Here is a 24198-nt window from a genome sequence, read left to right as displayed (position 1 = left end):
GGGACCAGCGGCAGGGCCAGCGGCAGGACCAGCGGCAGGGCCAGCAGCGGGACCAGCGGCAGGGCCAGCAGCGGGACCAGCGGCAGGGCCAGCAGCGGGACCAGCGGCAGGACCAGCGGCAGGGCCAGCGGCAGGGCCAGCGGCAGGGCCAGCAGCGGGACCAGCGGCAGGGCCAGCAGCGGGACCAGCGGCAGGACCAGCGGCAGGGCCAGCAGCGGGACCAGCGGCAGGGCCAGCAGCGGGACCAGCGACGGGACCAGCGCCAGCGCCCGTGTCACGGGACAGCGGGTCCCGCTGTGCGGGGAGGGCAGACCACACTTGTTCACCGGGCTCTGGCAGTCAAGGACCACCTCGCAGTTCGTAGGAACCAAACGCGGCTGTGCAGCAGCCCCGGCCCCAGAGCCGCTCTGCACACTGGGGGCGAACACCAGGACCGAGCAGGAGCTGCTGGTCGCCCCAGGCTGAAGCGGTTTGGGTTGCATCGCTGCGCGCTGCGCTCGAGGCGGCTGCTGCTGTCCCGGGAAGGGGCAGGGGCTCTCGGGAGGTGTGGCCTGACCCCGTCACCCCCGTGCTCTGGTGTCAGAGCTGACTTCGGGTCCCTGATGAAGCGTTTACCTTCCTACAGGGCTTGGAAGACACTTCAAAGGACGCTTTGAATGCTCGTCTCTGCTGTGTAGTAAGTATTGTCCTTGGTCGTTTAGGTCGTCTTGGGTCCTTCCCATCATCGCTTCCTTTTCCTTGGCTTACTTGTCCTTTGGTGGGCTTAACATCTCCATCCTCATCATCACTTTTAACTGGTGAAAACCAGACAGGATATAAAATCAGATGCCATGAAAGCATAAAAATGTGTTGAATTTGTAATTGAGGGCATGGAACCGATCAGGGGATGGAAATTCAGAATACGCTTCGGTAGTTCCCGGAACGGGGCACAGAGGGACTTTGTGCCCTCCCGGTGTCGCCGGGTCGCGTGTGCCGGCCCCCAGCCCCAGAGCAGCGGCTGCCGCTGCCCGGCGCGTCGCGGCACAACCGCGCCAAACAAACACCCGAACCGACCAAACAAACACCCGAACCGACCAAACAAACACCCAAACCGACCAAACAAACACCCGAACTGACCACAAAGCCCGTTCAGCTAAACCTAGTGCAGACTCCAGTTATTGCTGAATATGCGACACTCCAGAGATAACACTGAATATCATCTTTGCCATCTCATTTCTGCATCCCACAGAACACACCACTATTCTTCGTCTGGTTTTTTCCACGTGTCTATGTATGCGTGCACAAATGTATTTTTCTTGGTAAATATATACAAATATATACGTGCTTGTGTAGACCAAACAGATTATTTGTATTTTCTGTAGGTAAATGACGAGCATTCGTAGGATCTGGTGATAATGCATGTGTTAGTATATTGTACTTAGAAATCTCAATCCCAGTGGCAAAGGTTGAAGTGTAAGCACGAATTTCACTGTGAAAAACAACTTTAACTCAGCACGTCTCACCAGACTACTGATTTTTCTTCGAGTAAATGTTAATACACTATTACAGGGACTTCAGTGTGAAGAAGCACAATGCAATTTTTACATACTCAAAGATTACGCTTAGGGAATTAACAAATTAGACTTTAATTCATTTTAGAGTCTGATTATTATGCACCTAGCAATCTAATCACCTTTTACTTTAATAAGCATCTTTTGCCTAATGATTAAAGAGAAGTTCAGCCATTTTAATAACCATGACATTATTAACTTTCCAGCATGCCATTTCTAAAGAAAGGTTTGTGAGGATTAATATTGCTCATTGGAGAGTTACTTTTGTGTCCAGTGGACAAACATTTGATTGGAGAAGGACGCACGCTCAGCCGGGGCTCGTGAAGTCATCTGCTCTCACACGGCGTCTGGGGCAGCTGCGTTTTCAGCGTATTAGACAATGGGAGACAAAACATCCCACTGCATTTGTCAGCTTGTTCTTCAGGTTTGGGTTTGGCTAACAGAGAACAGCGAGGGCAAAAAGGCATCTCCGGGAGCAAGAAACTGCCCCTTGTGCCAAGGGGAGGCGGAGCAGCAGCCAAGGCGGCCGGAGCGGCTGCGGCAGCGCGGTGCTGGGCGCAGACCACGCTCGGCCGTCCCGTGTCCCCGCTCCCCGCCCGCACCCGGCCGTGTCTGGACAGACCGGCGGACAGCGCGGTGCCCGAGCTGGCGATGAGAACGACGTGCTGAAGGGCAAACTCACAGAGAGCCCAAACCCCGTGACATGAGCTTCACAGAGCAGAGCGCTCGGGGTCCTGCAGATACAGTATGGCAATAAATAACGTGCTGCTCCAAGAAAGGCCCCGGGCCTGCACGTCCCGCTGAGTCAGCAGTGACCTCTGTCCTGCAGCATTCCTGACATGAAAATATAACTCTCAGCCATGTGGAAAATACGGCTCTCAGATTAGAGATTATGGATAATGACTGCTCCTAGCTAAGCTGGAATAATGCATTTTCCTATAAAGGAGAGGTAAACGTTCATGTCATTTGCACACCTAATGGAATGCAATTGTTGATTTTCGTAGGCTTTTTCTTGGGAAACAAGTGCTCGATTTCGATGGCTGGCAGCAGTTTGTGTACACGCTGTCCCGGGAGCAGCCTGGCACACGGGCATGGGGGTCCCCGGTCCCTCTGAGTGCACACGGAGCAGCCTGGCACACGGGCATGGGGGTCCCTGGTCCCTCTGAGCGCACACGGAGCAGCCCAGCACACCGGTACGGGGGTCCCCGGTCCCCATGAGCACACATGGAGCAGCCCGGCACACCGGTACGGGGGTCCCCGGTCCCCATGAGCACACATGGAGCAGCCCGGCACACCGGTACGGGGGTCCCCAGTCCCCATGAGCACACATGGAGCAGCCCGGCACACCGGCACGGGGGTCCCCGGTTCCCCTGAGCACACACGGAGCAGCCCGGCACACCGGCACGGGGGTCCCCGGTCCCCCTGAGCACACACGGAGCAGCCCGGCACACGGGCATGGGGGTCCCCGGTCCCCATGAGCACACACGGAGCAGCCCGGCACACGGGCATGGGGGTCCCTGGTCCCCCTGAGCACACACGGAGCAGCCCGGCACACCGGTACGGGGGTCCCCAGTCCCCATGAGCACACATGGAGCAGCCCGGCACACCGGCACAGGGGTCCCCGGTCCCCCTGAGCACACACGGAGCAGCCCGGCACACCGGCACAGGGGTCCCCGGTCCCCCTGAGCACACGTGCCATTCCCTCCCTCCGGGAGCTTTTCTGTCCTTTACTAAACAGCCAGTTAAGGATGGAGTCAGGGATTGCTTTAGCTGTTCCTGCTCATTTGCATGGGCGGCGTGTGCATATGGACAAAGTGGATGTGTAATTGGATATACTTCTCTATAAGAAAGCTCTACAAACCCTTGCGGCTTTTCCAGTCGGAGCAGGTGTGGGAAAACTCACCTGAGTCTGAGTCGTCGGGGCTGACTGAGCTCAACAAGTCTTTCTCTTTTTCATAGTCACTTTTGCAGAGCAGTTGCCCTTCCTTGAGCACAAATTCGTCCCCTTTCCTCAGCTGTCGTTCACAAACGCAGCAGCAGAAGCAGCTTAAGTGGTAAACACACTCCAGGGCTCGCATCACGAATTCTGTCGGGGCGATTTTTTCCATGCAGCCACTGCACTTCGCGGCAAAGAGCCTGTAAGAGAGAGGCAGGAACGTCACTGCACGGATTTAAACAGCAACTCTTTAACTACAGATCAGCTTGGCGCAGGCTTCTGCACGCTGGGAGACCTGCACCCCGGCCTTGGAAACGCCACAGGCGTGCAGCTCCTTCAGACCCCTTTGGTCTAGGGGTTCCCAGATCACCTTTGCTGGATGAAAAACACTCAGATTGGTCCTTATCTCACCGTTTTGTTTCTCTTCAAAGAGAGAAACAAAAAGGAGCTCTTGGGGTTTGGATAACTTGTTCAAAACCAAATTAGTCTTAATTCACCTTTTAGAGGAAGGGCCAATTCAGACTTTTTTTTACACGGGCTCTGCAGTTTCAGCACTTGAACCCCGTTCTGAGCAGACTTCACGACTCCATTTTTGGTGCTGTCTGTCTGCGAGGAGGCCCAGAAACGAACACAGGAAGCATGAAAACTCTGGGCTATTGCTGGGGAGAAGACGGCACACACGCAACCGCACACATGCAACTGATAAAGAGAGGAGTGAAATAACATGGCTTTTCCTTGGATGTTGAGTTATTCCAGAACAACCTGTCCCTGAGGGGAGTGCTGTGCATTTTAAATGGTGTGAAACATCCTTTGGCAGAGATGGGCTGTGATACAATCTGCTACATTACCACTAGAATGACAAGCTCTAGAACATACACCGTATTCCAGACTAGTTCTTCTGAAACCTCTCTAAACCCCCTCTTTCATCCATCATTAATTTTCTAAGATAAAGTTAGAATGATTTAGATTAATTTTATTTTGCTTTTCTAATGGCAACTGGGAGTCTCCCTAAGCGAGCTTTTAGGAAGAGGGCTGCTCCAAATAAAGATGAATAGCTAAGTTACATCCCTGTATCACACAGTGGCCTTGGCGATTTGAAATTCAGCGTCTCTTACGGCAATACATCAAAGTGCAAGGTGCATTAATATTTACATTTCAGCAACAAAATCAGCACAACTGCACAGGAAAAAAGGACATTCTGCCTCTTAGGAGGGGTGTGCCGATGGTTATTTTCGCCCTCAGAGTTACCCCCTGGTTCAGAAGAGGCGACTCTCTGATGTCAGAAGGCACGGCTGTGGCAGTTACCGACTCCTCCATTTTGTTGAGCCGGGCAGCACAGCGAAATGGCAGCCGGGATCCCCGCGAAGCGCGGGCTCACGCGGCGGGCAGAGCGAACGGGAAATGTAAATACACCTGCACAGGGCGGCCAAGGAAAGGCTGAGTGCCCAAGAACCTGTGGGTTTTCCCCATCTGTATCTTTTGATCTAGCAGTAGAGATCTCCACTGTTCACCTTGCTGGCTCAGCATGGACCTGTGCACGACCACGAGGTAACGGTGGTGTGCCGGACGCCCACACCAGATGCGCCGAGCGGCTCTGTTCTGGGTACATAATGAATTAAATCTGTTAAAGGGATTGATGCCACATAGGACTCGTGGTCAGTGCCGGTAAAAAGGTGCCCTTATTTCACAGGTCTGTTGGGTTTGTCTGCAAAGCTTTTCCTCTGCTGGGTGCAAACTTTAATAGAGAGAGAGAAATGAGATTTTACGTTCTGACTGGTAAACATCACAAAAATATGACAATGCTTTAGCTAGCAAATTCCTCAGCGGGAAACATTTTTATCTATATACAATAACATCTCTGAAAGGATTAAAACACAAAGGGGAAAAAAGAGCAAGCAGATTTTAAGCACTTTAAAAAGTTGTTTCTGTTTAACTGCTTAAAGCTGCTCGACTCGGCTGAATTAAGCTTGGATCTTTTGTCTGGAGGCTGTTGGTACAGCGGAGCACACTGAAAGGCTCGAAGCTCAGCAGCTCTGTGTGCAGGTACCTGTCCCCCGACCGGCACAGCTCACCTGTCCCACGGGCACCCTGCAGGAAAACCCCACCGTGGGAGGGATGGGGCAGCGCCGGAGCGGGACCAGCTCTGACGGGCTGTGCCGGGACCTGCCAGCGCGGGAGAAGCCGCTGCTGCTGTGCTGCAGCCTCGGCTGCTTTCACCAGTGGTCTGAGAAATCTTTAACAGGAAACCGCAGCAATGAGCGCGATCCTGCCGGGTGCTGCGACCCGCCTGGGGACCTCGGCAGCGCTGCTGCGGCCCCGGTGGCAGCGCCCAGCGCCGCGCGGAACGAGAGCGGGCAGGGCGGCGGCCCCGGGCTCCTGCCCTTCGTACAGGGACCCGCGGAGCTGCGGGCTCCGGCACAGCTCGGCACAGCTCGGCACAGCTCGGCACAGCTCCGCACAGCTCCGCACAGCTCCGCACAGCTCGGCACAGCTCGGCACAGCTCGGCACAGCTCCGCACAGCTCGGCACAGCTCGGCACAGCTCCGCACAGCTCGGCACAGCTCCGCACAGCTCCGCACAGCTCGGCACAGCTCCGCACAGCTCCGCACAGCTCCGCACAGCTCGGCACAGCTCCGCACAGCTCCGCACAGCTCGGCACAGCACTGCGGGCTCCGGCACAGCTCGGCACAGCTCGGCACAGCACTGCGGGCTCCGGCACAGCTCCGCACAGCTCCGCACAGCACTGCGGGCTCCGGCACAGCTCCGCACAGCTCCGCACAGCACTGCGGGCTCCGGCACAGCTCCGCACAGCTCCGCACAGCACTGCGGGCTCCGGCACAGCTCCGCACAGCTCCGCACAGCTCGGCACAGCTCGGCACAGCACTGTGGGCTCCGGCACAGCACTGCGGGCTCCGGCACAGCTCGGCACAGCTCCGCACAGCCCCGCACAGCACTGCGGGCTCCGACACAGCTCGGCACAGCCCCGCACAGCCCCGCGGGCTCAGGCACAGCCCCGCACAGCCCCGCGGGCTCCGGCAGCAGCAGCAGCAGCAGCGGGGCCGGCTCATCCCGCGGGTACGGCCGGAGCTGCCCCACGAAACGTGCCAGCAAAAACACCGATGTAAAACACTTCACAAATTATTTTAAGTAGGAAAGCACAGAGCCCCTGCACATTTCTTCTATTTGGGGCATAAAAACCACCACGTTTTTCCTCAGCCTGCGCTGGAAGTGTATTTGTATTAAATGGTCTGAGCAGCATCTTCCCTGTCGTTCTGCTTTACAGAGTGCTTTGGTTTTTTTCTTTCTCTCCAAAACAAAAGATTTCTAACAAACAAATAAACAGAAAATATTTTTGTTATTTACTGGCAATGGTGCTTTCGCAGCACTGTTTCAAAGGCAGTCTTTCCGTTATAACAAACTACATTGCTGCCAATGTGCCATTAACCCCTCCAGACATTAATCGGACTGACACCCCTGCACGGACTCCGTGTCTGTCGCTTGCCTGTTGTACAACATCAGAGAATTCAGGTACCCTCTGCATGACAACACCCGCACGCACACACACAGACCGCGCTGCGCTGGGTCCAATCCCGACGTTATAAAATCTTCATTACATCTATCTTATAAAGTGTTTATAGGTATTTTTTCAGCTTTCAGAGAGTAACCCAAGGTTATGCACTCTTTTTGCACAAGGCAATCGCACAACAGGAAACTAATCTTGACAAATGACCAGACTTTGATATCTGTGATCTAAACCACTGCTCATTAGACTGTTCATTTTATAAACGAACGGTAATAAACCTGTTGAGAAGTGTAGGATAGCAGGAATACTTTACAGATCACCCCTTTACAGGTTTCAATCAAAGCCATAAATTTGAAGGGGAGAATGCAGATATTCTGTGCTGAGACAAAGAGTCAGTCCCACAGCAACCACATTTAAAGAAATATTCCTTTTGCTTTCTATACATTTTACAAATAATTTGCATAACTCTGCCTTTTTACCCCCATGGCTGATTATCTCCAGCTCTCTTAAGTTCATGTCAAACCTCAAAATCCTTGGACTTGTTAAAGTATGTGGAGAGTGGAAATCAAATGCCTTTATGAGAAGCCCCAGGAAATCTCCCGACTCCAAAGCACAACGAAAACATTCCAAAGAAAATTGTTCAATGAGGACAAAGGAGAAAAGCAGAACAAGAAAACCTTGTTTTGAATCACTGATTGCAAGAGTTTTATAAATAAATTCTGTTGCCTGGACAATTCTGAAAGACAACTCAATAGGTTTAGCAGTTTTTAAGTGTGTTTGCCTCTATGCCTGAAACACTTGGGGGATTCAGCTGAGCTAAAGCTTGGAACAATGGTCTGTCTGTCCATCTGAGTATTTGTCATAATTGCTGTGGAGCAACTTTACATTACTAGATAGTCAAAAAGTCTTCACTAGCTAAAGCTGGGTGAACGTAGCGCATTAATTTTGCATATCTTTTAGAAGCAATGAAAACGCTAAGACATGCGGTCCTGTGTTTAAACAGTAGATGAAAATGTTCAGCAGCGGAAGAGGCCATAAAGATTTTATTTGTTAGGCTATCGCTCAGAAGTCCGGCCGGATCAGTAATCCTCAGAAACAAGCACCGCTGCACCATGCATTGTGCCTCCCGCACGGGCAGAGCCATCTGGTGTCCGCCCGCCCCGCCATTCATTGCCCTGGCGCTATCCTGCGGCACGGCTGACCCTGCCGTGCTCCCGAGGACCACGGCTCCGCTGTTTGCTCTTCCGATGTCCTGACAACCACCGCTACCTTCCCACTGCTCACCCAGGTCCTTCATCTCCTCCTGTCTGGGGGCAAACAGATTTTAATTGTTTTACGATAACCAATTTAATCTGTGCTGAGAGATCTCCGTGTGCAGTGCAAAATTTGCTGTTCATATTAAGTGTGGTTCAAGGGGTTTGTCATACAGGATAGGGGGATATGAACAGCCTGATTCAGCCAGGTTGTTCATTTCCTGCACCTCTGCCATGACGCAGTGAACAGGAGGACAGTACGCCCGGTCTGATCCACGCGAGGGGACAGATGCTGTGCCTGCCCGTCAGAGCTGCCAAATCCGTTTGCTTGCTGTGCTATTCTGACATTAAGTGTTGCAAGAAACGAAAGCGGATACCTGGCTTTTCTTGATTTAATAAATATACAAAGATGGTGATCACAAGCTTCTGTAAATATTGTAGGTATAGGCTCTAGCTCTGGTGCTTTTCATTCGGAAAACAGCCTGTGTATGACATCTCTATCCTGCCCACATACCAGCTGGGAGTTCGCTTGGCACTCGCGCAGTACGAAATACGTTAGAGCTGAAGTAAGATATATTATGTTTTTCACACAACTGAGTTTTATTAAGAGAAGAAATTAAATTACTAACAAATGACATCTGTTACTTGTTCTTTGGGAGAAATTTTGATACTTCCATCGTCTTCAGATGACATAGAATGGGGAAAATACCATGGATGGGGTTTTTTCCCAGCATAGTACTTGGACACTCGTGCGGTGTCTGACGGCTCATGGGTGCTTATTAGAAATAAAGAAAGATAAACTGTTGCTTGGTTACGCTGAATTCTGAACATTCAAAACATCTCAGATGCACTAAAGCAACCCAGAAATATCGTAACTTTACCATGGGGGCAGGGAAACAAAAACAACAAAAAAGAAAGAAACCCTAAAAAAAGAAACAATCCATTTAAAAGATTTTCCCGGCAGAAAAAATAATTACATAGTTTATTAAAGCCAATTTCATAGCTGAAACTCCAGTAAGAGAAAGCTAATTCCCTTTCACCGCCTCGTAATAAAACATGCAAGAATTAAAAGTTTCTAGAAATGGAAACAAAGAAACCTTTTTCTTTTCAGGGGGGAGAAGAAAACGTTTCTGAGCCCCCTGCGCACGGGTGCTGCAGTGAGAGCACCATCGGCGCAAACCGCGCCCAGAGCTGCGCCCGTGACACGGCGCGGGTTCAGGGCTGAGGTGCCGTGCACCCCGGTACCCGCTCACTTTCTTTCTCGGGGGACACGTTCCCTGGTGTCACGGGAAGCGGAGCTGCCGTGCCCAGGCAGTGGTGGCGGGAACCCCGCGGCCGTGCCCGGAGACGGCTGGTGTCACAACGGCCACACAAACGTCACCCTTTGCTTGATTTCCTTCCCATAAGAGCAAAAAGTCCTCACCAGAGCGGGGTTTGGTTGGTGTTCAGCGCTTCCCACCCGCGCCAGGGACGGCGGCGCTGCCTGGCCCGCCACAGGCCTGTGCCGCAGCAGCCCCGACACCTACCATGAGGGTCATTCTCTCTTGATGTGGCTTTAACAAAGGCAAAGGTCCTCTGTGGACAGTGAGCTGGTGGCCCCTCCTGGGCAGGGCGCAGGACCCGCACCCGCTCCACCAGCCTGGGGCCCTTTGTCCCGGCTCCCCCTGACACGCCACGGCAGCCCCGGTGGTGTCTGCAGGGCAGGGCTGGCACAGCACCTGCTCAGCACCCTCTCGAGAGCTCCTCGGCCACCAGCCCCGCAGCAAAGCTCAGCGTGGGCTGGAACCACAACCCTGAGACAACTGCACAGACACAACAATGGATGCGCTAAAATGCATAAAGTCACACGGAATTCAAAGCTGCCGTCCTAATGTAACTTGCTCAAGTGGGGCCAGAATGACCTAAAAAGTTACATCTTCCTTAACTAGAAACTAAAACATAAAATGTAAAGTGCAGAGGAGTTCCTTGCTTCAAGCAGAATGTGACAGAACAGATTCTTCTCTTTGCTTAATTTTCATCTCCTAATTGACCACTTTGTTCAACTGTCTTCCATCACTGCCATGCAGTTCTGGTTTATAGCATTTTTCCTTACAATGCTTTGATGGAAAAATTTATGAAGAATCGAATTATTGCTGTTAGAAGGGAATTAAAACAATTTTTCATTTACAAAGTCACTGATATTGCTCTACTGTGCTCCACCTTTGGGAATCCAATTGCTCTTCTCAGCTACTCCCATTCCTCTTTATAGCACAGCAATTGCACTGTACAGATTATAGCTGCAATTTTCTCCTAATCTGTTCTGTAGAACAGAAACTGTTATAAAAGTTAAGGGTGCCAATTGAATTGATAAAGCCAAGGCTGCAATTAAGAAGCCTAATGGATTAACAAAATACAATTATTTTGTTAAAATCATAATTTTAGGCAGTGCAAACATTTGGGAAACAGTGTTATTTTTGTCTACGAGTTTAAAAAAGGTTCAATGGGCTTCTGCTGCTGTGTGTTTTGTATTGCTTCAAATTACTGTGAAGCACTATAAAAGCGTAGTGTGTGCTGGGGAGCTGGCGCTCCTGCCGTACGCTGCGGAGCTCGGCCCCTGCCAAACCAACCTCTTCATCTTTCTTCCTCCGGATTTTGGTTCGGTTACTCGCACATATTGAACTAAAGCACCGCCGGCCCCACCTGCACGGCCCTCGGGCCCCCCCGCGCTCAGAGGCCTCATCCTGGCCCACTTCGGCGGGCGGACACTCTGACGAGACCTCTTGTCCTTCTTGCTCGCCAAGTGCCATCCTGGATTGACAGCCGCCTTTGAATGTACATCACAAACAACACAGGGAAATTCTTCTAACGCAATTTCTATATGAAAATTCACCCTAAAGGCCCTATAAGCAGGGAAATTGCACTGGTGGTGATTCACTACCCCGGCCTTCACTTTTACAGAAAAAAATAATCATGTGTCAAAGCAATCCAAATGTAATTTCTAAGTTATTTCTTGGCTGGCAGGAATGACTTAAGGAAAGAATTTACACAGGGCCTTTCCTCTCAAGTAAGAACATTAACAGGAAGAAACGTTATTTGCCAGTATAAAACAAAATCACTTCCTGTGCCGGCTGCACCGACGCTGTGCGAGAGCTTGTGCCCAAGCATCAGCACAGCCAATTTAGCAACTGATTTGCAAGGGAAAGATACCTTAGTCCTGTGGTGTTAACGTCTTTCCAGCGGGGGGTCTATTGCCAGCTTCTCCAAACTCATCAACACAATCTATTATTAATACCCAGAAAGGCTTTATAGTATCTTTATAGCACAAGGCAATGAAAGCTCTGTGGTGTAATCTGTTATCTATATTGCAAAAACATGGGAAATAAAACAAAACATAGACACTTCATAAACAAAATGTTTCATCTGTTACATCTCTCTGCCTCTCCTATATATAAAGCAGTAGGGTGCAGGAAAGGCATTCAGAGAGATTTGCTGTGAGACGTGGGACCGGCTTCTAAAATGTTACTTGAAATGTGACAAAATCTAAATCGAATGAAAATTCCTGCTTCCTTCACTGGGATGAAAATCCTTGAGTCTTTGCAAGTCAGGCTGCATTTCATTTGTAGAGCAGAGGTTTCGGAGCAAAAGGAGGCATCTGAAAACCCTGGGGGTGAGATGTCCGCGCTCCAGCGAGGGTGCAGCAGGGCGCTGGGGCGCAGCAGGGCGCTGGGGCGCAGCAGGGCGCTGGGGCGCAGCACGGCGCTGGGGCGCAGCAGGGCGCTGGGGCGCAGCACGGCGCTGGGGCGCAGCAGGGCGCCGGGGCGCAGCAGGGCGCTAGGGCGCAGCACGGCGCTGGGGCGCAGCATGGCGCTGGGGCGCAGCAGGGCGCTGGGGCGCAGCACGGCGCTGGGGCGCAGCATGGCGCTGGGGCGCAGCAGGGCGCTGGGGCGCAGCAGGGCGCTGGGGCGCAGTACGGCGCTGGGGCGCAGCACGGCGCTGGGGCGCAGTACGGCGCTGGGGCGCAGCAGGGCGCTGGGACGCAGCACGGCTGGCAGCACCCGCTCCGCCCTGGGCGCCGCCACAGCGAGCGCTGGGGAACGCGTCTCCAGCAGCACTGAGCGCCCACGGGCACGTTCGGGGGGCACCTACTGCTTCGGAAAGCGTTCAAGAACAGAACCGGAGCAGAGCTGGATCTTTTCTTCTGTTATTGATCTACATGTCAATGTTTTACACGAAAAGCCCAGAACTGCCCTCCAGTTCGTCCCTAGGAACAGACACAACCAGAAATGTCATCTAACAGCAAACACACAATTTAAAACCCAAGAAGATTTCATTTGAACAAACAGATTGTGGCAAAGACGGGACGGAGAGGGGTACGGAGGAAGTTTTGGGTACTTGGTGCATGTGTGTTTGCAGTACAGTAAGAACCAAAGCAGCCCTCAGCACAGGCCTGTGTCTTATTTCCCAGATGCCCTTTTATTTTCTTTGCCTGCTGCAAATAAATCGTTCTTTTGTAGCGTTTCTCTTTTCAGTCCAACTGTCAGCTATTATTTTTCTATTTCCTCTTTTTGTCACTTTGCATTATTTTTGGTGCTGTAATTCCCATTTGTTCCCACTCCTATCTTCCTGTCTGCCATTGTTCCATTTTTTAATCCCCAGTTTTACTCTTCTTCAGCTCTTTTTTGGCCCATTCTCAGTGGGGTCTGAGAGAATACCCAGGCGTGACTCCCTGCTATAGCAACCACACCTCCCCAGGAAAGCCACAGCAATCTCTTCGGGAGGAGGAAAGCCTTTCACAGGCTGGCAGCAAGAGTAAATCCTCCTTCAAGGAACAAGAAGGATTAGCAGAGAGCAGTGGGCTGCAGACTTAACCCTACCCTCATTTCTTTAGAGCACCAGTCACTCAGAACCCTGCTGTGATGTACAATTAAACAGGACCCAAAAAATCCTGAATGACACAAGAGCCGGATTGTGTAAAGGTTTAATTCCACTTTAATACCTTTCCAAGTTCAGAACTCAAAGATAGCAATTTAACCCAAGAATCCCCATCCAAGCATGAAAAGTTGCTGCTTGTCTTACAAAAGTCCCCACTATATTCTGCTCTAAACCGTGCTCTATTGGTCTGACCCTCGGTGGATGACGTTTTCCCCAGTCATCTCACACTGTTTCTCTTTACCGCCCTTCTTTCCCAAACCCTGTTCTGATAAGACAGAGGGGTCTCATCAGAGGCACAGAACTTGGGGAGAAACCCCGCAAAAATGCCACTAACAAAAGGAAAGAAACACTGAAACAAAACAACACACCACACGAAACCCCACAAACCAACCCAACTCGGGCACCCAGAGCGTGTCCCGCAGCGTCCAGGAGTTACAGTTTGTTCTTGTAACGTGGAGTCACTCCTCCTAACATCACGTCAAATACTTGTTATTAATATTACAATGGAAAATAAATATGTTCTCAATACAGGCTTTTGCAGAGACTCCAAAGATCTGATTCACCTCTTTTACATTAAGGAGCAGACTGGCCTCGCTATTCCAGTATGGACCATTACTACAGTTGCTCTACCAACCGAATTTTTAGATTACACAGAACCACCAACACCTCGTGGCTTGTGCAAGGCCACACGTGGCTGGCAGAGTCTCAGGGACGTGGCTACCGGCACCTGTGCCTGCAGCCGGGCCCGGGCAAGGCAGGCTCCGGAGCCACACCGGGCTGACCACGAGCAAGGCACAGAGCGTGCCCAGACCCGGTTTTGCCTGCAACGTCAGCACAGGGGTTTTAAGTTATTCCAGCAGTTAAACACATATCAGAGAGGACACTTCCACATGTGTGAGAATGAAATCCCATTAGACACCAACAACATTATTAGGCATGCAAAGAGGATTATTCCCTTAAGCCCACAAGACTGAAAGGTTTGTCTAAACATTTTATTAACTTTTTCAGATTTTTTTTTTTTAATTAAATGAAAACTTGCAAGGAGGTCAAAGCTGGAAAATATTGCTTAACTTTTAGTTATGTCTACGTATATCTATCATACACACATGGAAAAAACAGAGAGGCCTGTTAGAGAGAAAGTGCACAAAGTCCCCAGCACGCCATAGCAGTACAGCATCGCTTTCTCCGGGTGAGAAAACGGGTATGGCTTGGAGCTGCTCTGCACACACACAGAAACGTCCCACGGTGCTCCTGAGGGTGACATGAATGTTTCCAAAAATCAGGTGCTTTGTTGAATATCTGGCTGAAAAAAATCCTGCTCTGCCTGTACTGTCCTTTCTATGAAGCTGACAAAGCCCTTGGCTTTTTTGTTTTCAGAATATTTGCTGAAATAGAATGAAGTTTGCTTACCAGAAATTCTGAGGTTCTTAATACCATCTGCTGAATACAAATGAAGAGGCAGCTGTGTCAGTTTAACCTCCAGTAAGAGAAATGAGGAACTGCCCTGGCAGCCCGGGACAGGGCAGGACAGGGCAGGACAGGGCAGGGCAGGACTGGTAGGACAGGATAGGACAGGGCAGGACAGGACAGGGCAGGGCAGGGCAGGACAGGACAGGGCAGGGCAGGACAGGACAGGACAGGACAGGACAGGACAGGACAGGACAGGACAGGGCAGGGCAGGGCAGGGCAGGGCAGGGCAGGACAGGGCAGGACAGGGCAGGGCAGGGCAGGGCAGGACTGGTAGGACAGGACAGGACAGGGCAGGACAGGGCAGGACAGGACAGGGCAGGACAGGACAGGACAGGACAGGGCAGGGCAGGACAGGACAGGGCAGGACAGGACAGGGCAGGACAGGACAGGACAGGACAGGACAGGGCAGGGCAGGACAGGACAGGACAGGGCAGGGCAGGGCAGGACAGGACAGGGCAGGACAGGACAGGACAGGACAGGACAGGACAGGACAGGACAGGGCAGGACAGGACAGGGCAAGACAGGACAGGACAGGACAGGGCAGGGCAGGACAGGGCAGGGCAGGACAGGACAGGGCAGGGCAGGGCAGGACAGGACAGGACAGGACAGGGCAGGGCAGGGCAGGGCAGGGCAGGGCAGGGCAGGGCAGGACTGGTAGGGCAGGGCAGGACAGGGCAGGACAGGGCAGGACAGGGCAGGACAGGACAGGACAGGGCAGGGCAGGACAGGACAGGACAGGACTGGACCAGCTCCCACTCACGGGTGGGACACTGGGACATTTAACTCCACCGAGGGTTCGGTCCCAAACCTGCTCTCTGCCCCTCGCAGGACCCCCGCTCCAACACTGCGGTGTTTGCAGTGTCACTGCTGTTGGAAGGAAAACTCTTCCTCTGCTGGATCTCGCGTCCGCTCGTGTCACAAGTCACAGAGCAGCTCGCACGGGTGGCGCTGTGAGCGCCGGGCGACACGTGTGACCCGCTGCGCGCAGCGGACGCGTCCGATGGCCACGCACAGGGCACGGCCGATCTGCACGTTTGTCTTGTCCTCACTTCACTGACAACGGGCACTAAAACGTCCAAGATTTGCTGCTAGCACTGCACCGAGCAGGCAGGAAATGTAGAAGCTTGGGTGTACAAGTTAATGAAATATGGTTGGGTGAACATAAGCTCTTCATTTAGACAATAACAGTTACTGCTGCAGTTTCTTTGTACCCACTTTATGAAAGTCATAAACTCTCCAAAGAAAAGCACAAGCTATTTCACCCTGACGGTCTTTGACTCTCTCTCACTACCTGCTGGCACAGTTAGAAAGTATGAACTGCCTTTGAACAGATTAGGACCAAGTTAAAGTGTGACAACATCTTAAGCTTTCTCCACATGTTGCCAATGATTTCCAACTAAAGATGTTACCCTCATCACTTCTGCCACAATGATAAGAATCTATAGCCCACTCACTTGAGGAGATAAAAGTGGTTTAGCTGGAAGTATAAAGTACTCTGACTTGCTAAGCTGAGCGGCTGGCTGTCCCAACCTCGCCGAATTTTTCCTCTACAAAGCACAAAATCCTTATCATTAGGGACTTAAGCTGCTTTTTATTTTGAGACAAAAAGAATACTGTTTATTGGCATCCAACTCAAACCAGCTGTAAACAGTTGCTTTGATGAAGCAGCAGCTCCAGCTCCAGCATGCCCGAAGGCACACACCCACTGAGTGTCAGTCATTAAAGGAAGAATGTAAGGTGTATACAGGGTCAAAAGAAGGCCAAGGGACATTTAAGACCTCAGGGATCCTGGATAGCCCGGTTTGCCTTTAGAATCAAAAGGGGATTTTAAGCTATCCCTTTGTCTCCGGAGGCAGCTCTGGCGCTGGGCTCAGCCCCGAGTTCACCCACACAAGAGCAGACTGGCAGTGCCGGGCTTTTCTCCCCGAGGTGCCTGTGGAAGCCACGCGGCGAACTGAGATTTGACAGACCCAGACGGCTCCAGAGAGCTGCACCGCAAGACGAACTCAGATCCACGCAGAAGGCTTTGACAGCAGAAATCGTGTTTGCTTCTATAGATATTTGAGACACGGATGTGAAAGGCGCTCTAAGTAATTTTAATTCTTGTACTGACCTTTCTCATAACTTATTTCTTTCATCAAGAATCACCTTAGTGGCTGCAACAACTATTTAAGTTAGAGATGCCCCACCAGCCTTTTGGTGTGAGAAGTATAAAGTTGTTATAGAATTAATGATGAAATGGCAGGAAGATAAAATATTTAATTAAAAATAAGTCTGAGAACCAACAGCAATAGCTCTGTCACAAAACATGTCTCTACGGTTATAACTCCTGTTGTAATCAGATAGATACCAGCAAAAAGCCCAGACCTCAGGACATGCATCCACTGCTCCCCAGGACTCGGGGAACCGGCCCCCGGTGACAGCCCGTGCCCTGTGAGGGGACGCAGCACCCGTGCCCCGTCACTGGCGTCGGGGTTCCTGGGGTGAGCCGGACACCTCGTGTCGCTGGCTGGGAGTCGGACAGGGAACCCCACTGTACGTGCAATTAAATACTGAGGCCAATCTGAGACCTTCTTCATGGAAACCTCCCTCTTACACTCCCAAAGGACCCTCTTATAACACCGAAGTAGAGATGTTCTCTGCCAGCCCATCCCCAGTACGATCTGAAACCATCTGTAAACCTGTGTCGTATTTCAGGTTCGGCCTCCACAGCAAGGGACCACGTATGAGAAGCACATCCTATCCAGCAGGGACTAAAGGACTGAAGAAATGTGGAGGGGAGGCTGAGGAAGGGCAAAGCAAGCATCAGCAACAGCGGTGACACCTGGGCAGGGATCTGCAGAGTACGGACGTCCCCCGGGCTGGTCTCAGGACCCCAGGCTCGGGGGATTCTGGAGCACAGACAAACCAGCACACCCGGCAGCACCGCGAAGGTTCCAGCTCCGAACGGCAGCGCTGCTCACTGGCTCGCGCGCTTGTGCTCCTTGAGAAGACCAGAGCAACGGTTCAGTGCGAATTCAAATGTTGACTTAGCTGCCAGGTGGGCCAGGTTAACCAGATCTCATTCATGCCACATGAGCTACATAGTTTATAGGAAAGTGGTGTTACTGTAGAAGGCCCTGGTGCTACCAGAGATGTCGCTCCTCCAGACACAGGCTCAGCAAGTCCTCCTCCTCCCATGGCTGGGAACACCAGTTTTACCAGTTCCTCTGGCAGATACAGGGCACATATCCCTGCCCACATCCTCACAGATACCACAAACAGATACCCTTGTTTTGGGGATTCAGCTCAAAATTGCTGCCCGGGCTCGGAGCTCTCACCCAGGCTCTTTGCCAAGCGCAGTCTGTCCCTGGCCAGACCTGTGCCAGCGCCCTCCTCCCACTGCCCGCTCACACACCCGAACCGGGAGCTGGGCTTTCCTGCTGGTGCTGCCGCCCCCAGACCGTGCCCAGGGGAACACCTGCAGCCGTGGCCGCGCCGGCACCTGCCTGGTGTTCGGCTTCTGGACATCCATCCCACGCCGCCGGAACCGCACGACAGACCAAAGACAGCAGGAAGTTTGCGGTGCTGTTAGACTGGACATTACAATATATTCTGTTACAAAGTTTTCTTGCATAAACTTCATAAGACCTTTCTGAAGGAGATAGTAGTACATCTTCATTGTTACACTGATATCTTCATAAACTTACTCTAGTGATCTATAGGAAAAGCAAACTGGACAGCTCTGTATTTATGGGCATATTTAAAAAGCCGCCTATATTTAACAACTGCATTTAGCTGCGTTAACTGCGAGTTGCAGTAATAAAGGCTCTGCACACTTCAATACTAAATTAAAAAAAGTTCTGCTGTTCAATAATACATAGATGCTGTTTTTTTCATTACTCTTTAATATCATTTCCATTTAGTTTATAAATAATTGTAGCTAGCTAATGAAACGAAATAAAACCTGCCTCCAACCCATTCCCTAGAGCAAACTAAACTCCTCTTTTTAAAGCTTCTTAATCACCGCCCAGTTCTTACAAAATTAGCATAGTAATGGGCTTTAAATTGAGCCTCTTTGTTTTTTAATTAAGCTCCCAGCAGGTAAAAATAAAACAGATTATTGAAGAATATGCCAACACTAATAGCCTGAAACTCTTTTGACAATTAAAAAGATCCCATGTTAACCCTTCCGAGGAAGCTCGCATGCTAATTAGTCACTCTCAGGCCCACATCCATCAAGACTCCATCCGCCCCGGGATGAGCGGGGCAGCGGCTCCCGGCGGACACGGCCCGGGACAGCGGCTGCTGGACACGCGTGGGCAGCGCCACGGGGCCGGGCTCGCCACGCGCCGGGTGACATCACGGTGACGTCACGGTGACGACGTCACTGTGACGACATCGCCGGACTCCGGCGGGGCCGACCCATGTCCGCGGGCGGGGGAGCAGAACCCCGGCCCCAATCCGCAGCCCCCGGGCCGGACCCGCAGCCCCCCGGCACCGGCCTCCTCCGGGCCGCTGCTTCCCCGGCCGGTGCCCCGGCAGCTGCCTGGGGGCTCACACAAAGGGCACCCCTCTCTCTAACTCAGCGCTCACTGTTTGGCGATGCCTCCTTGGAGCCTCTGCTGCATTTCGTACAGAAAACATTAACTGGATGCCGGAGGCAGCAACCCTGGTCGGCATTTCAGCCCCCGAGGCTTGTTTGCAGTGTCTGCCTAGCAGCGCCAGCGCCCCAAACATGCCGGAGACACAGCTATTCTTTCTTTGCTTAGCAACATCGAAGTGCCCAGAGGCGAAGGTAAATCTTCAGCAGAACAGGAGGTTAAGAAAGAGCAATGTCGAAGCCTTTTCGAGGACAGCAGCGATTCCCTGGGAAAATTTACTAGAAATTGCTGGCAGCCTAGAAATAGGAATAGCACCGACTTTCACTGGTGGGTCTGTCAAATATTTGGAAACCACTTTCCAGGTCCCACACTTTATTTCCCGCGCCTGATGCAGGCGGCGCAGTGTGAAGCGCTGGCTGCGCTCCACTTGCATCCAGCCAGGAGCATTAATCCCTCGCGCTGAGGAGCGCGGTGTCCATCCCAGAAATGAAATCAGCAACATGAAAAGACCATTCATTTCCAAGCACACTGATCACTCTGCATCCTTCAGAGACTCGCAATAAATGGTACCAAATGCTCTTGTGTACTCAGTAAAAGCCTGTCAGGTCTTAGGCAGCTGCAGTAAGTACAGTCACTTGCTGCTTTATATTACACCTTATACCGCAAGGGTCACCATGATGGAATTAGAGGCCGACAGAGAATGTGATCGGATTTAAGGGCAGACTCCAGCCATGAATATATGCTGCCTTCTTTCACTGAAGCATTTGGGAGCCTGTGGCACGTGTCCTAACGTTTCTGTTTCAAAGATATATGACATTTCCTGTGCCTCTTAACTGATACCAGATAATTTGGAGAAAGAAGGTGCACTGTGCTTATAATGCAATACAAATTAATTAGGTAAAGACATTCATTTACTCTCAGTGCAGGGACAAGCATCACAAACTCCACTGGACTTCTCTGGACCATGCTCTGTCGAAATAACTAATGCCAGCAGAATCACTCAAAACAACATTAATCTATCACAACCGAATTAACTTCCCCTGAGCTACCCTGAAGCAGATCACACCATTTATGTAAGAGCTAGAGGGGCCGGGCTGTGGGATGGTGAAGTCGGCTTGGAGTTCGTTGGGTGGGATCCTGGGTCCCACGAGCCCTCTCCTCACAGACAGCTCACGTCCACGGAAGCGCTCATTCCTCCTGGGAACAGTTCCGTTACGGGGACTTCTCCAGGAATACACTTTCTTTAAAGCAAAGAGCTGCAATATTGAGAACAGGCTTGCAACGTGTTCAGCACATCTGGCTGAGAACAGCTGGAGAGGCCGTATTCAGTACAGCCTCCTTTATCCCTGTGCTCCAGGTTTGCCAGCTCTTGGTGGGGCTCCGGGGCTGCGCCGAGCCCAGCGCCCTGCGAGCAGGCGTTTCGCGAACTCCGCAGAACCGGCTGTGGAGAACACAGAGCCTCCAGCAGCAAACGACGGAACTCCAACCGCTCCATACCAAAACTTCCCACCAGACCGAGGATCACAATTCCCCGTGCCCACGAGAGGTAGACTGCAGGGGTCAAGCTGGAAGGTGCACGTAGATACATTTTGCATCACATACCTTGTGCCATGCACATTAAACAAGCCATTCTATGAAACTGTGCTAGCGAACCGTTTTGGAGAGACATATTCATCCCAGTGCATCTCAAGAACATAGACACACAAGAGGAGCTCAGCACAATGGTGCATGTAAAAATACTTCTGCCTTATTTGACAGTTCTTACCAGGCCCAGAGACATTCCTCGCTGTACGAATAACCCCCCTCCCACCACACAATCCACCAAACTGGAAGAAACGCTTTTCCATGTCTAATCCTGATTGGTGTTCAGCTGTGGCTGCAAATGGAACTACAGTGAACCTACCAACTTCTGCGCTGTGTGCACAGGCCGTTATCTCCACCCGCGTCTGACCTTTTGCAAATGTGATCCAAGGTGACCTTTTATTATTATTGCAGCAGTAAATGCAGTTTTTCGAGGAATTCTCACTGGAGCGTGTTTTACATTAGTAGTCGGTATGCACCAGAAAATCCAGCTTCTCAGCTGTTTTAATAAACCCTACGCAGCACTCTCTATAGAGATGTTCAATCTTATATGAACCTTATATGGAACCAGCACTATTATCACCCAGCGCTCTCAGGCAGCACCTTTCAACGGGCAACGCAGCTGTCCAAACAGCGCCTGCTGGACCTGGGCAGCACGCAGGTACTTGTTTACCCTCCTCCAGCAGAATACACGGAGGTCATTCTTCTGGATTTCATCACCGTCCCTTGTTTTATGCTTTATATTCAACCTCTCAGGAAATCAGAGAAATGTATTATTTCCTAACAAAAATATCTGTCATCCGATCATGGCCGGCAGCTTCAGCCTCCCCCTGCCCCCAGATGGGTGCTCTTGTGTGATGTCCCCTTGGTGGGAGCGTGTTTTATACTGGCGAAGTGTAGTACGGTTTCTTTTGGATGAAGGGTATCCAACCACTGCCTGTTGAAAGCTCACACCGTCCTTTGTCTCATAACAAAGCTGGACTTGCTGGTTGCTCAATAGGAAAAGAATAATTGCTGAGAGAAGATGCCCTCGATTTCAGCACCGTCTGCCACGCTCCCGGCCGGCACAGGGCAAAGGTGTGACTACAAATTTCAAATTCAGAAGAATCTTTAACTCCTTATCGCCACATCAGACTCTCTCATGCCCGTAAGGCGGGGGACGCTAACGCAGCAGTTACCTCCGGTTCGCTGCACGCTCCTGGCCTCTGCCTGGCGTTTCCACACGTGCCCGGGGTTTCTGCTTCGGCGTGCGGCACGGCGCGGGCCCAGCCGGCCGGGATCCCGCTCACGACACCGGGACGGCGCCGGAGCAGCCGGCAGGATCGGGCCCGAGGCCCCAGCCCAGCCGGTACACGCAGAGCCGGCTCCTGCGCTTCACTGTCGTGTAAGCTGACGGGGTCATCAGCTGCCAGCGGCAGAAAAACCACAGACAATGTACAGAGCTCAGCACCAGGCCCAGAAGTGCCACGTAGCCCTGTGGGGTTTTTCTTTGCTCCCACACACGCTCTAGTATTTGACATTTCACAGAATGTATTGGTCAAAACTATCACCTAATTGCAGTAATGATCTCTTGGTTAAGAGCGAACTCTTGGCAAAGCTTCAAGGCCTAATTATTTCAACTGAATCCAACTGCAAGAAAACAACCACCTTTAAAGCTGTCATTTCTTATAGCGACCGTTCCTGCCACCCCATGAAGCAGACACGCCACGTCCTCCACGTCCATCCTCCGGCTGACCCGCATCAGCCCCCGAATTCCACTGGGTTTGCGATTCCCATTAGAAAGACCAAGCTCTGCACAGCTTTGCGCAGCAGGCAGGCTTGTACCTGACAGCACCTCAGCAAACAATTCTGTAAACCTGAAAGAGATAATTATGTTTCCTGCTCTCAAGACATTGTCTTCATTTTTTTCTCTTGTATTTTTGAAGCAATATTTTCCAATTTAATTTTTGCCTATCTTTAATTATCTGAAAGTGAGATAAGCTACCATTAATATTTTATTAGACTTGGCATTATGCAAATTAGAGAAGTCTGGACTTAACCATCATTACCTCTCAGCCCCAGCGGACTGCTCTCCTGCTTTCCCACCTACTGAGCACTGACCCTCAGCATCCTCAGCCTGGGAGAGCTGAACGACTCCCGACGCGACCCCGTGCAGCGTGAGGGAGCCGGGCCAGGACCGAGCGCCCAGAGCGGCCCCGGCAGCGCTGGTGGGAGCAGGAGCATCTGGAACAACCTTTCAGTGGAAGCGACACACAGGAAAGGGGTATGAGCACTGCTTATATGATTTCCACACTCGGAAGCAGTTGGTTTGATCGGGCTTGCAGCGCTGTAGCTGTTCACTTCCGCAGTTCGGCCCATTCTCACAAAATAAGAGGGACAATCAGAATTAAAGGCAGCTTGAAATGCTCAACTCAAGTCCAACTCGCCTGTTCCTCCCCTGCAGCGCACAAACACGAACGGGAGCACCTACGCACAGGCACGGCCCCGGGGCGACCACCCAGACGCACCCCTGCTCCGGGCAGGGGAGACAGAAAGGTACGTCCTAGGGAAACCAAATGATTAATACCCCCAGCACACAGCTCATCTGCGACCACCAAACACCACAGGAGGGATGGATCTCCAAGCTCTTCTTTTTGTCACCCACCAGAATTAGAAGCATGATATACTTAATTTAAACCACATTTCTCAAACCTCTGAGTGGTTTAACAGAGCTGAAAAGCTCGTCACCCTGTGGAAAACAATTCTGTCATATTTCTATCCAAAATTCATAAAATATAATAAGCAAACTTAAAAACTCAGATTATGAATGTGTTCTTCCCAACACATACACTCCTCTTTAACACACGTTTTCTGGAGCCCGGGGCAGATTTTCTATACGGCAAGATACAGAATAGCAAGATGCATTTGCTACAGGTATATAACTTAAAACTGTTTGTAAGAAACATCCTAAATATGTCCCCTGCTGTAAATGTGACATCTTTACAGCATATGCTTAGTAAATAAAAGCCCTGGGAAAAGGAGGAAAGTCAGGATACCTCCCATATAACTGATTGTAAATTCTTGGGCACCAGGTTTATATTCTTAATAACCTACTAGTTAGACTTAGTGTGTCTGTTCCATCTAAGTCAATTTAAATGAGGTGTACCAGATACAGTACATAAAGTGTTTCATACTTGTGGAGATATGTTTAACTATTGTTTCTTTAGGAAAATCTAATAGCTAGCTCCATTTAATCACTGTCAGATGTTCTACATGTTGCAAGTGGGAACTTCCTTGACACAAACTGCTTTTAATCACGAATCTCTAACATATCTTGCATACATCTCAGACTGGCTTTTGCGATACGTTAAAAAGTTTTTGTAGTACTTCTTTTTTGGCCATGCTACCCTGG

The 24198-nt window shown here is 51.1% G+C and overlaps 1 protein-coding gene across 5 annotated transcripts in view; it reads right to left on the bottom strand.

Moving 5' to 3' along the window:
* Positions 1 to 24198, bottom strand: part of LMX1B (LIM homeobox transcription factor 1 beta) — an 86239-nt gene that overhangs the window by 4109 nt on the left and 57932 nt on the right. For all 5 annotated transcript variants that reach the window (XM_071817328.1, XM_071817329.1, XM_065853999.2 and 2 more), the window contains 2 exons: positions 3454 to 3686; positions 616 to 794 (listed from right to left, as the gene is read on the bottom strand). In XM_071817328.1, the coding sequence (XP_071673429.1) occupies positions 616 to 794; positions 3454 to 3686 (412 nt within the window). The remainder of the gene's footprint in view (positions 1 to 615; positions 795 to 3453; positions 3687 to 24198) is intronic.

Source organism: Patagioenas fasciata, chromosome 20, assembly GCF_037038585.1.
Source record: "Patagioenas fasciata isolate bPatFas1 chromosome 20, bPatFas1.hap1, whole genome shotgun sequence".
Taxonomy (NCBI): Eukaryota; Metazoa; Chordata; class Aves; order Columbiformes; family Columbidae; genus Patagioenas; species Patagioenas fasciata.
This window is presented reverse-complemented; position numbering and strand designations above follow the sequence as displayed.